The sequence below is a fragment of the Eumetopias jubatus genome, unplaced genomic scaffold (assembly GCF_037043125.1).
Source record: "Eumetopias jubatus isolate StellerSeaLion01/CBP00866 unplaced genomic scaffold, mEumJub1_p1.0 scaffold_14, whole genome shotgun sequence".
Classification (NCBI taxonomy): Eukaryota; Metazoa; Chordata; class Mammalia; order Carnivora; family Otariidae; genus Eumetopias; species Eumetopias jubatus.
The window spans coordinates 21,267,455-21,284,544 of record NW_028274820.1 but is presented as its reverse complement, the minus strand read 5'-3'; the positions used below and the strand labels follow the sequence as shown (position 1 = coordinate 21,284,544).

General features: G+C 42.1%; 2 protein-coding genes across 7 annotated transcripts in view; one reads left to right on the top strand and one right to left on the bottom strand.

The window, feature by feature from the left end:
* The window catches only part of KMT2E (lysine methyltransferase 2E (inactive)), an 87,820-nt gene extending 77,711 nt beyond the window's left edge, over positions 1 to 10,109 (top strand). For both annotated transcript variants that reach the window (XM_028120165.2, XM_088018411.1), the window contains 10 exons: positions 2,195 to 2,449; positions 2,610 to 2,754; positions 3,259 to 3,509; positions 3,861 to 3,917; positions 4,059 to 4,622; positions 5,626 to 5,912; positions 6,704 to 6,792; positions 6,896 to 7,021; positions 7,198 to 7,295; positions 8,157 to 10,109. In XM_028120165.2, coding sequence (XP_027975966.2) covers positions 2,195 to 2,449; positions 2,610 to 2,754; positions 3,259 to 3,509; positions 3,861 to 3,917; positions 4,059 to 4,622; positions 5,626 to 5,912; positions 6,704 to 6,792; positions 6,896 to 7,021; positions 7,198 to 7,295; positions 8,157 to 9,671 — 3,387 coding nt within the window. In that variant the 3' untranslated portion in view covers positions 9,672 to 10,109. The remainder of the gene's footprint in view (positions 1 to 2,194; positions 2,450 to 2,609; positions 2,755 to 3,258; positions 3,510 to 3,860; positions 3,918 to 4,058; positions 4,623 to 5,625; positions 5,913 to 6,703; positions 6,793 to 6,895; positions 7,022 to 7,197; positions 7,296 to 8,156) is intronic.
* Positions 10,086 to 17,090, bottom strand: part of SRPK2 (SRSF protein kinase 2) — a 241,871-nt gene continuing 234,866 nt past the window's right edge. For all 5 annotated transcript variants that reach the window (XM_028120177.2, XM_028120204.2, XM_028120193.2 and 2 more), the window contains one exon: positions 10,086 to 14,476. In XM_028120177.2, the coding sequence (XP_027975978.1) occupies positions 14,292 to 14,476 (185 nt within the window). In that variant the 3' untranslated portion in view covers positions 10,086 to 14,291. The remainder of the gene's footprint in view (positions 14,477 to 17,090) is intronic.

The following is a 17,090-nucleotide window of genomic DNA, read 5'->3' as shown; positions in this document are numbered from 1 at the left end:
AACTATTCACTGAGATAAACCACCCTGAGCTTTACAGCTCAGAAATAACAGAACATCCTTAGGAAGCACCCCCAGCTCCCAGTAGAATCTAGTAGATTGGAGCAGAGATATCAAAGTGGTAATCCTTGGGCTCTTTTGGGGGGGGGGGGATTAGATCATAACTGGATTCTTCTTGTACACTTATATAACAGAACGTTTTGAAACTTAATTTATCTTGTTCTTACCAGATTCATTACAAGTTTGAGGTACTGTGAAACTGGGAGAAGTATATTCAGTAAACATCTAGGATGAACCCAGGAGTATACTTTAATGGCGAATCAGAGGGTTAGTTAGAGACAAGATCTAAACACAGTTCTAATTGGAAGGCTGTACTCTTCCTTACTGCCCCATGGATCTTGAACAAGCAAGCCAACACTTGCCTTAACCATGAGCACTTAAATGTATGTTAATTATACTGGAATTAAAAAAAAAATCAAACAATGAGCAGTTATTTTTGCCCACTTTGGAGGGACAAAAAATAATTGCAACTTTTCTTTGTAATTTAGATTAGTGAAAAGAAAAACTCATGTTGAAAAGAGAAGCTACTTTTTTAACTACAAATATGACATAATTCCTGCCTTTTAATTTTTTAAATGGCTAAATTATTGTGGTGCTATCAATTTATTTAAATTCCTGGTCTGAGATGTAGACTTTTACTCCCATTTGATTCTCTAAAAAAGCCTCCTTTGCCACAGGTTTTGTTGATGGTATTCCCTTCTTTTAAACATACTATTTGAGCACCAAATTGTCATGATTTCCCCTAATGTGAAGGCTTCATTCAGTGTAATAAGACATAGTACTTACTCTGGGCCAGATACTATGCTACTTGAAGAGCTTTATATATGTTATTTAGCTCTTTTAATCCTCACAATAGGGCGCCTGGGTGGCTCAGTTGGTTAAGCGACTGCCTTCAGCTCAGGTCATGATCCCGGAGTTCCGGGATCGGGTCCTGCATCGGGCTCCCTGCTCAGCAGAGAGTCTGCTTCTCCCTCTGACCTTCTCCCCTCTCATGCTGTTTCTCTCTCTCTCTCTCTCAAATAAATAAATAAAATCTTTAAAAAAAAAAAAAAATCCTCACAATAACCACAGTAACCAAAACCCAGAGCTAGTTTCTGTATGACCCTTCTTTTACAGATAAGGAATGAGATGTAGAAAAGTTTTATAACTTCCTTGAAGTCACGTTGTAAGTGGCAAAGCCCGGATTCCTACCCAGGCAGTCTGGCTGCAGACTCCACAAGCTTTCTCTAGTTTGTCCAAGATATGCAGTTGTACATACATTGAAAAAAAAGGGGGAGGAAGGGGGAAAATGCTAGAATGTTTTAATGATTGTCACTGGAAGACCGTGTCGGTAGATTATTGTTTTAATGTGTGTGTATCTATGTGTGAGAATGCATATACCACTTTTAGTACTATTTTTTTAATAAATTATACTTAGAGTAAAAATAACAAGAATATCATATGATTACCAGATAGAAAAGATATGCCCACAGAGCAAACAAAATGTGCTTGTGCTGACAGATGTAATCCTTATTTCCATGCCCATTACAACTGCTTTATTAAATAACTATAGCTAGCCTACAAAAAAAAAGTAGTCATTATATTTTAGAATCAGGTATATTCATATAACCAATAAAGACTGAACTAGATACATGGGATAAAAATAAATTAACAGAATTAACTGAAAAAGGACTATGTAAATTTTCAAATAGTGATTGTCAATGCTGACACCTTTTTTTTTTTTCTTTTTTAAATGTATATGCAGTTGTCTCATCATCTAGAGATTCTGATAGGCATCCGGGGTAGAAAAACTGCATAAAATCAGGTTTTTCTTACACACTGATAACAGAAGCAGTAACAAACCTAAATTCAGTATTTGTGTTTATAAGATAGTACTGATGTCTCTTAAGACCTTGCTGTTTTACAAAAGGTACCATGTGTTTTCTTCCTGGCTGAGTACTGTTGTATAAAAAATTTAGGAGTAAGAGAAGTTAAGAAGTGTAATAATGTACTGATGTACTGGATTTTTGGACATCTATGAATGATTTCAATTAATGTATCATTTTGGAAAATACCAATTTCAAATTTGGTATCAAAATGTTCAATAGGGGAATCTGTGAGTTACATATAGAATGATCCAAATTCTTCTTTTCTCTAGCACTTGGTCAATGAATGGTTAAGTGAGAAGAATGAGAAGACAGGAAAACCTTCAGACAGCCTTTCAGAAAGGCCTCTGCGCATAACTACAGATCCTGAAGTGTTAGCTACTCAGCTCAATTCCTTACCAGGCCTGGCCTACAGTCCCCATGTATACTCTACTCCTAAGCACTATATTCGGTTTACTTCACCATTCCTTTCAGAAAAAAGGAGAAGAAAAGAACCTACTGAAAACATTTCTGGCTCATGCAAGAAGGTAAAGTTTTCTTTGGATATAGAAATCTAGGATGAGCCACGGGCCAGTCTCCTTCCTTAACTACCATTCCTGGTAGTGAAGTGCTTTTAGAATCAGTCTACATATATAGGCTATATAAACAGCTACAAACTGATTTCTATTCATTTGTTATGTATTTCAGCGATGGTTGAAACAAGCCTTAGAAGAGGAAAACTCATCAATTTTACATAGATTTAATTCACCCTGTCAAGAAAGATCCAGGAGTCCTACAGTCAATGGTGAAAGTAAAAGTCCACTGCTACTAAATGAATGCTGCTCCCTCCCAGGTGGAATTTCTTTTCGGTGTTGTTTTAGTGTGACGAGTGTGGCAGGATGCATACAGCTTATATAACAGACACATTCACTTGATAAAAGAAGCATTTTGTTATATTTTTTCTGTCCTCTAACCTTTTGGGTAAAGATAAACATGAAAACCTTAAATTTACAGTACCATGTATATTGGGGCTTATGGGTGAATTTTAGGGCTGCTTCTCAGATCGAAAAGAACTCTTGGAAATAAATTAACATCTGTCGTTCTATAAGCCTTCTCAGAGACTCCTAGGCCTGTGAGCCATTTGGCAAGATAATTTGTGCTGTAATAGTAAAATTAACTCACGTGGGGGTGGGGAGAGACTGTTTCATGTTAGTAGAATCTTTAAAAACCCTGAAATTTGGTTTGGGGCTGAAATTCATCATAATTACTATTGTTGATGTTTTGATCTTTCCCAGAATGTATTATAGATTGTAGCAAATACCAGTAACATAATGTCTATGAATTATTACACCAACAGATCTAACTACACCACTAAAAAAACGAAGACTTTATCAGTTGCTAGATTCTGCTTACTCTGAAACCTCCACACCTACTCCTTCACCGTATGCTACACCGACTCACACAGATATTACTCTCACGGACCCATCATTTGCTACTCCTCCACGGGTAAAATCAGATGATGAAGCTTGCAGAAATGGTTATAAGCCCATATATTCACCAGTTACCCCAGTAACTCCTGGCACACCAGGAAATACCATGCACTTTGAGGTGAGAAATGGGGGAAAAGAAAACCTGTGGGGATGGTATTTAACAGCTCCCCACCCCCAACAACTATTGTGCTTTGAGTAGGGAAAAAAAGTTTTTAAGAAACCAGAAGAGCAAATTTGGAACATGCATTGATGTGAATTTAAACTTTTACATTTCTTATTAAAATGAGCATAACTTTCTAATGGCTATATGTGTATCAAACTGACCTTAAAGCAGAGGTCTTATGTGGGGAATGGAAACAGAAAAAAGTTTAAAACCAAAGTCTGTGTAACAGTTAGTTTTCATTTCTATAAATATCATGGATTTAGTTACATATTTTAATTTTCAATTCTACTTACTTCTTTTATATAGAATATTTCTTCCCCAGAAAGTTCTCCAGAAATTAAGAGACGCACTTATAATCAAGAGGTAAGGTGTTATCCAAAAAGATTATTTAAATTGGTGACCTTTTCCTTTTTTAATTTTGCGTAAATTTTTGGGAGATTTTAAAATAATTAGTCTCAAGATACGGTTATTTGTGTAATTCTTTTGTTTTAATTCTGTAAACAGGGATATGACCGATCTTCAACCATGTTAACATTGGGGCCTTTTAGAAATTCTAATTTAACTGACCTGGGTCTGCAAGAAATAAAGACTATTGGTTATACCAGCCCTCGGAGTAGGACTGAAGTCAACAGACAGTGCCCTGGAGAAAAGGAATCTGTGTCAGACCTTCAGCTGGGACTCGATGCAATCGAGCAAACTGCCTTACATAAAACCATGGAACCACCTACACATGACAGGACTGATTCTAACAGCCAACTGGAATCTACTCACTCTGGACGGGGCACAATGTATTCTTCCTGGGTAAAGAGTCCTGACAGAGCAGGAGTTAACTTCTCAGTAAACTCTAACTTGAGGGACCTGACGCCCTCCCATCAGTTGGAGGTTGGAGGAGGCTTCCGAATAAGTGAGTCAAAGTGCCTGGTGCAGGATGATACTAGAGGCATATTTATGGAAACACCTGTGTTTTGTACTTCAGAAGATGGGCTTGTTTCTGGTTTCGGACGGACTGTTAATGACAATTTGATCGACGGAAGTTGCACACCCCAGAATCCACCACAAAAGAAAAAGGTTACAAATTTAACGATTTTAGTCCTTTTAATAGTGTCTTTTTCATACTACTTCTGAGGGTTACTAGCAGTTATGTGTTATGTAAGGCATTCATACTCAAAGTTTTGATGTGTACACTTTTAAACCTTTGTAAATGCTCAGAAAATACTTGCAGAGAAGTAAAACATTCTAGTGATACGGAAAATGCTTATAAGCACGGTTTCAGAGATCGAAACCTCAAGATGATTTATTTCACTGAAAGAGTAACTTCAAAATAACTACTTCCTAGCCAAATAAACAGAGTTGAGTAATACTTGTGTTATTATCCTTATTTTACATAAAACAGGCAGCCTCGTATTGGAGAAATGCTTCTTTCTTCATAATATCTGTAGTAGTTCAGCCATGGATATGAGTATTTTGCAAAGTGTTCTATAAATAATAATTTAAGCTCCCTGACTTACCACCATTATTTGGTTGGCAGCAGACATACTGAGACAATTAGAATGCCTTATTTCAGAGAAATGGGATAAACTACACTTACTTTACTTGTTAATAGGCTTATTGCTTTGCAAGTCAAAGAATTTTAGTGATGTGTGCTTTTAATTTTTGTAACAGAGTCCAGTTGGCAACTTTGTGGGAAGCAATGTAGTATAGTGGAAAGAGCACGGGCTTTCAAGTAAGACCTAGGTTCGAATCCCGGCTCCAACACTCACCAGCTGTGTGACCTTGAGTGAGTGAGTTACTCAATTTCCTCATCTGTAAAATGGGGATGATAATATACCTATTTCATAGGGTTGTTGTGAGGATTAAATGAGATAATGTATGTAAATCATCTAAATACAATGCCTGGCATATAATAGGCATTGATAATTGTTTATTATTATTATTTGTTGAAAATCAAATTATTTTACATAATTTTCCTAATGTAAATATACTAATTCTCTTGAGAAAAAAAAGAATAGCTTGACTCTGACATATAAAACAAGAATAAAAGATTTGCTTTTCCTTCTCTTTCTTGCTGAAGGTCTCTCTATTAGAGTACCGTAAAAGACAGCGGGAAGCCAGGAAGAGCGGCTCGAAGGCTGAGCACTTTCCACTGGTTAGCGTGTCACCTCACGCAAGCGGCAGCTCGATCAACAGTGGTGATGGCTGCGGCAACAGGAGTGAAAGCGGGGAGCAGCTAGAAGGCACCACTAGCCTGCCGTTACCGACACCAGCTACGGTTTATAGTGCTGCTTCAGAAGAAACCAGCAATAACTGTCCTGTTAAGGAAGCTTCTGCCAGTGAGAAGAACGACCCAGAAGTTCAATGGTAAGCCTGTCTAAAAGAGCCCATTGCTAACTGTAGAACTGAGAAGTGTCATCCCTTGTAATTCAAGTAGTCTCTGTTCTTTATTGTCCAGGCAGGATCTTTTCTATAGCTGATTATGAACACAGCTAGATCTGCAAAGATCTGAAGTGTGCTGTTCTAAACAGCACAAGCTTTGGGGTGAACTCTCTTCCTGTCTGCTCTTGTTCCCCCAGTTCTAAGGAGAGGGACATTTGCGGTCTGAATTTTGGGAGAGCCTCTTTGCTGATAGGGTCTATCTTAAGGGTCCACTGTTTCCTCTTGTACAATTTTCGCCTTTTTCACAGTATTCCTCTCCAAAGAACTTTTATCATAGTCGGCATCCTGCGATTTCCATATATCCCTAACCAGTTAGAAAAGAACAACCAAGTTTTAGTGTTTCTTCAGTAGGAACAGCAGAAGCTGGATATGGGATGGGTCTTGGCAAAGGGCAGAAGGGCTCATTCGCTTCCCTCCTGGGTCCCCTTCCCACTAGGCCCTACAGTCCAGATACAAGGTGATCTGTAAAGGGTATATCTGGTACCTGCTGTGACATTCTGAATGCGGATGCACTTCAGCCCCCCCCCTCCCCCCCTGCCCCCAACCAAGAAATTAAGACAGGATTGGAGTCTGGCTATTTTCAAAGCTTTACACCTGAGTATTTTCCCAGCAGAGCAAAAAGCCTTGGTCTGAGAGGACAAGTTGACCATCAAGAACAAAGACTAATCTAGCTGGCAGTAGCTTCCTTGAATTGATGGTATGATTTTATGTTCAAGGACCGCTTCAACCTCAGTGGAGCAAGTGAGAGAAAGGAGTTACCAGCGTGCGCTACTTCTCAGCGATCACCGAAAAGATAAAGACAGTGGTAAGTGAGCTTGTTCTTCTGCCAAAAAGTGGAGCCAGCTAATCCCTGTGCACCCTCGTTCTTGGCAGTTCTAATGTTCTCTTTGGGTCTGCTTCATCTCTAGGGGGAGAGTCACCCTGTGTCCCATGTTCACCGAGTCATGTTCCGTCTTCACCTTCATCTCATTCAAATCACATTCCCCAGTTGCAACCCAAGGGCCCAGTCCCTCCTTTCAGTGAACTTACAGAAGGTCAGTAAGCAGATGACCTATCATGGTTATTGTTTTAAAAGCCTTTTTGAATGAGGAAGGAGAATGCCTTTTTGCAGAGTTGGGCTGCATAGAGTTTACACTGCTCTGTAGTGTCAGCGCAAGGCAGTGCTGGTCATGCAATGTCACGTTTACTCTGGCTTTCTTCTCCTTTACAGATCCTGACCCTGAAAATCCAGAGCCCATGACTACAAGTGAATGTCCATCCCCAGACACCTCTCAAAACACTTGTAAAAGCCCTTCAAAAATGAGCAAGGTAATAAAATTGACCTTCAAACATGGCCATTCAGGAAAGTGGGTTCTCACATGCATGCGGAGATTCTCCTGCTGTACGAAGCGTCAGTTTGCGATTTTTGGACACTTTGAGAGCAGATGCTCTAACCTGCTCACTGTGCTTCAGTCCTTTACATTTTCTTCTAGAGGTCCAGCCCTGTCACCCCAGGAAATTCAGTTTTTTCATACAATTTTGGACCACACTCAGTCAATTCTCTAAAAACAAAAGGTCAGATGACAATGCATTGAGAAGAAATGCTATCACCGTCCTTGATTCGGGAAGATGTGCTGGTCTCGTGTGGCGGCAGGATCTGTGGAAACTAAAGATGAGGGATCGGAGACTGGTTTTCTTTCTCCCTCGTATGTAATTTAAGTGGTCTTGTACTTTGGTTTTCGTATATGAACACTGTAAAAGATGTTTCAGATCACAACAGTTTGGGTGACATTTATTTACCCAAACCGGTTGATTGGGTGGGTGCAGCAAGTCCTGTTACGGAATTGAAACTTGCTAAGTGCTGGAGGTTACTAGAATTCTGTTAGAATAAGGCTCAAAAGCAGGTTGGATCACTGAGGGGGAAAAGGCAAATTGAAGGTAAAGACCATTCTTTCCTTGTCTTCCATAAAAATTAATCCAGGAAATTCAGTTGAAGCTCAGTACCAGAACTTGTTAAACTACTGAAAAAGCTGCCTTTTCAGGATCCCACGCCTCTGTGATGGACTTTCCTAATCCACCTTATCCTGTACCCCTTTCTAAAGTGAACCCTAAAGTAACATTCAGTACCGCTGGTAACAAACCTCAGTATATGTAAGACGTTCCTTAACGGGATTCGTTTTCTTTCCACAGCCTGGTTCCCCGGGACCCGTACTTCCTGTTCAGCCGCATGGGAAAATACCCACTAAGTCCGATTCCCACTGGGAGGCAACAGCTACCGCGTCGGAAGCGGAGAACGGGGTGCACCTGAAAGCAGAGCTCCCCCAGAAGCAGCTGTTAAATAACACCCAAGCACTTCCAAAGAACCCTCCTCCTCAGCCGCTGGCTCGAAGCTCAGCCGAGCAACTTTCCCAGAAGCTGCCATCCGCCGCACCGGTCAAGTTGCACTGTCCTCCGTCCCCTCACGTAGAAAATCCTCCTAAGTCCTCGACACCCCACCCGCCTGTGCAGCACGGTTATCTCTCACCAAAGCCCCCTACCCAGCAGCTAGGCTCGCCCTACAGGCCTCATCACGCACAGTCACCTCAAGTGGGAACACCTCAGCGTGAGCCTCAGAGAAATTTCTACCCAGCCGCACAGAATCTTCCAGCCAGTACTCAGCAGGCGCCGTCTGGAGCACTCTTCACACAGACCCCCTCAGGACAATCTGCCGCGACATACAGTCAGTTTACCCCCCCCAGTCTGAGCAGCACGGCACCGCCCCCCCCGCCCCCCCCGCCGCCGTCTTCCTCCTCGTACTACCAACCCCAGCAGCCCTCCGCAAACTTTCAGGGTTACAACCAGCTTAAAGGTGGTCTTTCCCAACAGGCCGTGTTTGCATCGGGACCAAATCAAGCACTTGCGGGCGCCAGCAGCCAGCAGCCCGCTCCAGGCCACCACGTCACTCCGGGCCATTTCTTGCCTTCTCCGAACCCTCCGCTTCACCATCAAACTGCCCCGGCTGTGGTGCCCCCCCCGCCCCCCCCGCCCCCCGCCCCCGGGCCACACCTCGTACCGCAGCCCAGCTCCCATCAGCAGCACTCTGTCACTCACGTCGTAGGGCCTGTTCACGCGGTCACCCCCGGCTCTCACATTCACTCTCAAACCGCTGGACATCATTTGCCACCACCCCCGCCACCTCCTGGTCCTGCCCCTCATCACCACCCGCCACCCCATCCTTCTGCAGGACTCCAAGGTCTACCAGCACAACACCAGCATGTGGTCAATTCAGCACCCCCCCCGCCGCCGCCGCCACCACCTTCCAGTGTCCTGGCTTCTGGGCACCATCCCCCCTCTGCTCAAGCCTTACACCATCCACCTCATCAAGGACCTCCACTTTTTCCTGCAAGTGCTCATCCAGCCGTACCACCGTATCCCTCCCCAGCCACACATCACACCACTCTGGGACCGGGACCCCAACACCAGCCTTCTGGAACAGGGCCACACTGTCCATTACCAGTCGCAGGTCCTCATCTCCAGCCCCAAGGACCAAACAGTATTCCGACACCGACTGCTTCAGGGTTCTGTCCTCACCCTGGCTCTGTGGCCCTGCCACATGGGGTTCAAGGACCTCAGCAGGCATCCCCAGTGCCTGGACAGATTCCGATCCACAGAGCACAGGTGCCACCGACATTTCAGAACAATTACCATGGTTCAGGGTGGCATTAAAATGGACTCCAAAAACATTTTTTAAAATGTTCTGTAAGATAAAAACTGTATATTTCATATGTACCTATTAAGGTACTTTTTAAAGCTTGTACATGAAACTTTGTATAAAAAAAAAAAACCAGTGCTCTTTCATTGTATTTTTCCCATTTTTGCTTTTTTAAAATTCCTTAAAAAATGTGCTGTTAAGCCAGTATTAGGTATCTTTATTTTGTAAAGTGAACATTCCAGCTGTTTTTCTGGCAGTAGATTTGATGCTACATGATCTTTAAATTTTATTGTTGCAGTTAAAATTCATTTAGTGAATGTTTTCTATATTATTTTATACATATGCATTTAAGTACACAGCTAAGTAATGGCACTATGAGGATTTTCATTTTTCTCCTGTCAGCAGTTCTGTGAGTGCATCTTAGGTATATTAAAAAAAAAAAAAAAAAAAAATGCAATACAGATTTTTATAGTTTGGTGTGGACATGGCTCATTTTGTTTTATCGGTTATTTGCAAGCAAAATGTAATTTAATGTATAGATTTTTAATGTCTCCTGACAAACTGTAAATACTGCATTTCTTTTGCGTATATAATTGCTTACAGCTTTTCTCATTTGATATATAGCACTGTACATATGACAAGTCTGCAAAACTGTGTGATCTTTGTGAAAGTAGTACAGTATATAGCCTTTAATTTCTTTTTTATTTTAAATATACTGTCACATTGAAGCACTGGTTGGGCATTTTAATTCATGTTAATAAATCACAATTATGTCAGTTTTACCAAATTGTCCTGTACAACTTCTGAGATTGGAGTCTGTTTAAACAAGTTTTTTTTTTTTTTTTTACAAAAGTTCCATTTTTTTCAGCTCTAGTTTGTCAGTAGCCTTCCCTTTTCTTCAGCTACACCTACCTCAGCTGGACTGTAGCGGACATCAGGAGGCAGTGAGGGGTTGGGTTGTTCCTGCAGCGCTCCTTCCTGTCAGTGCTGCAGGAAACTCTGCTGGGTGGAGGTTCTACCTCCAACTGACATCATACAAAATGTGAACCCGTATCATTCAAGTATTACACGTGATCGAGTTCTAGACCGGAACTGACAACTGTTCGAAAACACGGTGTAGCTTTGCCTGACAACACACATATCTCATTTGTACATTGCTGAACATGCATGACTGCAACGTCCTACTGATGAATCAAAATTATTTGAAAACCTTAAATTAACACTTACTCTCTAGCTATAGTATTAAAAAAAAAAAGTAATAGGTCTTAAAAATTTGTTTCGGGCATATAAACGAAAACAGCATTACTACTAAAGCTCTCAAGTGAAATGAAAATAGCCTCTTGGACACTGCTGAAATACCCAATTCTACTTTTTGTTTTGGAAAAATAAATCTTTCTTTGTCTTCTACCTCTTAGGAGGATTAATTAGGTAGAACCATAAGTAATGAACACATTTTTCCAATTTTTACCTAATTGACATAATCTGGCACAGCACATACATTCAATGCTTTGGAGAAAAACATCAAGCTAAAACTGGCTGGATTAATATTTGGCAGTAATGAAACTCATGTTTTACAGTAATTTTTAATGTCCATTTCCTTATGAAAACCAGCTAATGATGGTACATGAAGAGAACTGCACTAGGGCTTGGCTCAATCCTAGTCAGCTTCCAGTTTTAAAAGAACTCGGGTCAACTCTGCCCTTCCTGACTTAGCATACAAAGTTCTACCTACGGTACTCACTAGAGAAACACTTGTCCAAGAAAACATGGCTCTACGTCACCCGGCCCAACGGTCTCACAGAACAAAGGTGGTTAAGTGTTAGCACAGTGAGTAGCATTATTCGCCTCTTTAAAAGGACTGGCCGCCTAAGGATTTAAAATTCCTGTTATAAATCTGCCTACTACACAAATAATTGATAGAGAAGCGTTTCTATGGACTGCAAAATCTAATGTAGTTCCTTGACTCCTTGATGAAGGGCACATACACTCTCAAATACTGTCTCATGAAAAGTTACAAAAACAACAATGGAAGAGAAACTGGAATTTAAGGAATAATCTCAACTGAAGTTCTCTACCCAAGGAGAAATAGTAGTTTATTGTGTTTAACTAGTCAGGTATGGTCCAGGTACAAGCAGCAGCAAGTTAATAATAAGTCAATTTTCACCTGTAAAGTTTATGATTTCCTGAAGCCTTTAAATTTGCTTTTTTTGGCCTCTGAGCAGTTCTAATTTCCAGACAGCCAGCTTCTCATCTGCTACCATCACGATCCACTGCTTGTCCTTCTCCGTGAAGACCTGACAAGGACTAACGAGAGGAAAAGCCAGGACCTTCACCAAAACCACCGAGCCGGCGGCAGGGAGCTGCATAACCAGTGCTGCCCATTCAGCGGAGTATTCTCTATCATCAAGCCACCAAGATTCTGCTAAAAACCATACTATACCTAATACAAATGGGAGATTCCTTCTAGAACAACTTTTTTACATCGTAAACCAGTTAGGCTCTTTTATAAGGGACTGATCTTTACAAATTCCTAACAATCGAGTTTATTTCCTAACATGAGCCGAAACTGCCTAATAGGATCAATTTCACTCAAGTGTGCTATAAACCCTGACACCAATTCTTCAGAGTTAGGGAAGACAGACAGACCTTTCGGTTCTTGTGAGCATGGCTCCTACAGAAACAGTCTGCAGCAACCATCTGTCGTAGAACCTACAGGACAACCTACAGCCTCGTCAGAAGACCCCAGCATGCACAATGCCTAAGGAACCTCACAGCGATGTGTGAGAGCATGCTAACTCCCGAAACGATGTGTCTTGTTCCCTTCAAGGTGAATACTGTTAAAAAGAATAAATTTGCAATGCTCAAACACAATGTAAGTAGTATGTTTTTGATGGAACATGAATAAAAAAAGAATCAATCACTGACATTCTAGGTAGTGCATCTGTCCTACAGCAATTCTTCTAAATCCATATTCTACTCTTACAAAACAACGAATGACTTCCTTACAATAAGCAATAATGCATGTTCTACAGCTGCCTTTCCTGCAACGGGAATGTTGATACTTCCTTTAGTTTGGGTTACGCTACACTAAAAGAACAAATGTTTGTTGATTCTACCGCTTCAAATATAGGCCAATGACCAAGGCAATGTCTGGGGAAAAAAAAAAAAAAAAACAAAACACTTTAATTTTTAAGACAACTGCAAGCACCTCAAACAATGGATTATTATTACAACACTTGTTATCTTTTCACAATCTAGTTATTGCAAAGGCATATGGATAAATGTTAATGGACAAAGTCAAGAAAAACGAGGCACCTTAATGAATGTAAAATTTTTAAAAAACCTGACATTCAATCCACTGACTTCTAAAAGAGGCTAAATACACCTCCGTATATTACATTCTAAAATTGTATTGCCTACTATGGTTTGTGTCCTGGATTCTACAACATTAAGGAAAGGCATAAACAAAATCGTGTGCAACCTGCAAAGGGAAATCGTTTTCTCAACTTCAATGCATGGGAAGACAATGAACAAGCTAGTGACGTTGTAGCCGCACGTCCCCCTGCCTAGGGGACGAGCGTGATCCCTGTGACCTCGCAGCTGCCAGCTCGGGTCGTGCCTGCTGCACTGCTAACTGCATTACCATACCTGGATTTTGGACAAACACAAGCAAACTTTTCCAAAAAATATATATATACAGAAATATTTTGTTTTTTCTCATTCCACACACTGCACATGGTTTTGTTGTCCGATTTAATCTATGTAGAGTTTAACTTACAGTGTTTGGAGGAGGCAACACCACATGGTTCTGGGCTATCACATTTTTAAAGGGAAATTGCTCTTTTTCCTTTAAAGTACTTTTAAAAATATGCAAAAATATGAATGGGAGTGCTAAAAGTATAATACGTATCTTAGAATGAAAGCATGTCTTTTCTTGCTTTAAAGTGCCATATAGGGAATGACATAACTCAGAGCCACTTTAAAATCCAACGTAAAAGGACTGTTATGGAATGAAAAGTCTGCACGGCTCCTGGGAGCAGTTCAAGTCCACTACATGCAATTCAGGCTACAAAGCACTCAAGACTTGGTAGCTTTTCTGAAATTTGAGTCCCCATCCCATATTTAATGGAGATTAACATTTACAGGTGCATTTACATACACTATAATACAGGAATGATGTCCCTTTGCCCGAAGATAAAATTGTACATTTCCTTGCTATTTCTTGGTTCCAACTTGATAATTTCTTAAGATTGTAAATTATATAGTACTCAGCTAAAATATTTCTTCATAAATAGTTACAAAACCTGCCAAAACACAAGGGGGAAAGTATTTCTCGTTCAAAAAAATTGACATTTGAATGTCACACAACACAAGAAACAATGCTTAGAGACATGTTATTGTTTCCAGAAGAAAGTGGGTCAGTAAACTACTAAGCTGAAGACAAAAAGACTACCCTTCCCCAGGATCACAGTGCACAAAAAGCAAAATGTCAAACAACAGTACCTCAAAGCAAAATAAAGGTCTGAGGATGAAGCCAGCTCACTTGTAATCCTGTTAAAGAATGAGAGTCACCGTTTAGGTCCAATGTACTGGAAAACATTTGCTAGCTCAGAATGCTCTATTTGTAGAATCTGCTAAGAATTCAACCAAGGATGCCGAAGGCATTCGCCAGCTGAGGCTCGTTTTTCTGGAACCATTTCTAACATGGGGATCAGGAAATCTGTAAACTGTGCAGCATCTTCATGAGGCCACCCGTACTTTTCCACAAGGACGTCAAAGAGGCTCCAGGGCTTCAGCTTGGTGATATGCCGCAGCTCTCCTATAGGAAAGAAACAGGCAGGGTCAAGAAAGCTCCAGATGTGCATTTCCCATAGGTGGTCCGGCCAGGCGTGTGAGGAAGCAGACACCTACCTGCCCGACACTAAGCAACACCAAACAAGCCAGCTTCCCCCCTCCCCACCCAGGTGATCATCCTTCAAGGTCTATGTGGCTGTGCAGTAGTATTTCAAGTAAGCTTAGCAGATGCAAATAAGGGGTTCAACAAAAACGGAATAGTTCATTCAAATCAGCTCCAGGCTTCTTTAAATGAGTAGAGGTGCTGAGTCCACCCAGAGTGTTTTCTTTTCTTTTTTTCTTTTTAAGTTTATGTATACATCTTTTTAGTCAACTCTACACCCAATGTGGGGCTCAAACTCACAACCCCGAGATTGAGAGTTGCGTGTTCCTCTGACTGAGCCAGCCAGGCGCTCCCACCCGGAATGTTTCCATTTGCAAAGAATGACAAAGGCACTCTCCCTCCATTGTGAGATCTTTTGCAATTTGTAAATATGCTGAGAGAAAGCTTTAAGATACACACTACAGAAACCCACTGGCCCATTATTTCGCATGTTACCATGCAAAGAAAAGGGAGTGGTTCCCTCTAGAGCATCGCTGTTAGAACCTTCTCTGATGGCACAGACGTACTCTGTCTCACTATCCAACATGGCCGCTGCACCTATATGTGACTACTGAGCCCCTGAGATGTGGTTATCAGTGCGACTGAGGAACTGGTTTTCCTTTGTTTAAATTTAACCAGCCACTATTAGCTAGTGGCTACTGCACCAGGCAGCCCAGCTCTAGAGGCCAACCTGAATCAAATACCACTCATTTCTACACATTTGCTGTAACGTCTAAGAGATCAGGACATCAAATCTTGAAGCTGAAGTCTGAAAATGTGCTGGCTGCAACATAAAAAGCGTAGGTTACGAGTAGCCCCGACTGACAAGCAATAGTGACTGACAATCCAGTAGATGGTCCGAGAACTTTAACAGCCTTTTCCAGAATAGGAAGAAAAGTTGTCTCAAGTCAAACTACTAAAAGGTGAGGATACCTTTCATTAGGAGTAACTCCCTTTCTCTTCCAGTGAGAAATTTTCACAGGACACCCCACCCCTGTCCCTGGAGAGGCCTCGATGGATGCCCACCGAGTCTTCCCGAGCAGCTCCCACAGCTGAGGGAAGTGCTCCTGGAGCCCAGTCCCTGCACGTGCTCGGGGCCCAGAGCCCCATCCTGCGACCGCAATGCGGCTGACCGGGGCAGGCACCAGGCCCGCAGGCCTCCTGCCAGGGCCTGGTCTCCTGTCCCCTCTCCCGGCTGAACCCGAGCCACCTGAGCCACGGGGACGCTTCTCACGGTCTCACGGTCTGCATTCCCGGGACACCTGGTCTGTCTCACCCATTTGTGCATCTCAGTTTAGACCAACCCCCCTTTCTTTACTCACAAAGACAATAAAAGAACGTTACAGAAAATCACAAAAACACAAGGAGAAATGACCTGTAATTCGACCCACAAGAATTTTTTCTCTTTGCCCACATGCTCTTTCAATTACACTCTTATGAACTGGTCTGTCTACGGAGCTATAATCGTGATGTGCACAGGATCCGGAACAATGTTTCCCATTAGAGGGATGGCGCGTAAGATACTCTGAGGACCAAGGACAGAGTCCAGCACGGCGTGCAGAACTGTCGGTTGGGTCTATGTTACAAGGGAGGTGGGCCTGCCGTCAGAGAGGAGAGTGTTCCCTCCCATGGACGGAAGACCGTGTCCATGACCACGGGGTCTGAGAGCCGCCACTCCAAGTTCCTCCCCTTGCATCTGGAATCGCAGCTCTAGGGTAATAACCCCTAGCAGCCACCACCCACACCCCAAAATCACACACACTGCAAAATTACAAATGCTCAGTAATAGGAGAATGGGGGTTAAAAACCAACAAACCAAGATCCATCTGCTCGAATATTATTTGACTTAAAACATGGAGGGGAATTACATGGCACAATGTTTGGTACTAAAAAAACAGAATACAAGAATATGATCATAAGAGTAATTTTCAAAGTGCCCCTAAGATGCAAAGCAGGTGCCCCCAAACACCAGCTTTGCTACAGATTTTACAGTGACTGTGGCTCTCAGCAGAGCAAGGTTAAAGGAAACTAAGAAAGTTCACACATAACAAGCTAAAAGCAAGTTCTCTGGAAAGGGGAGAGACTTCACTGACCTTCATCTCTTCTGACCAGGAACAAACACGCCCCAGGTTTGCGAATGGATGCACCTGCTGAGAAGCAGTCTGCCCAGAAGAAGGAAGGAATCTCTTTCTGAGCGTGCCAGTTTAAAACTAAAATCCATCAACAGGCATCAAATTAAGTACAATCTTCTATGCAGAGACAAGCTTTACTGAGACAGATGCCTTAAAATCTGCATAATAGTAGTGATAAAATACAATACACTGCTGGGGCGCCTGGGTGGCTCAGTCGTTGAGCGTCTGCCTTCGGCTCGGGTCATGGTCCCAGGGTCCTGGAATCGAGCCCCGCATCGGGCTCCCTGCTCCGCAGGAAGCCTGCTTCCCCCTCTCCCAATCCCCCTGCTTGTGTTCCCTCTCTCATTGTGTCTCTGTCAAATAAA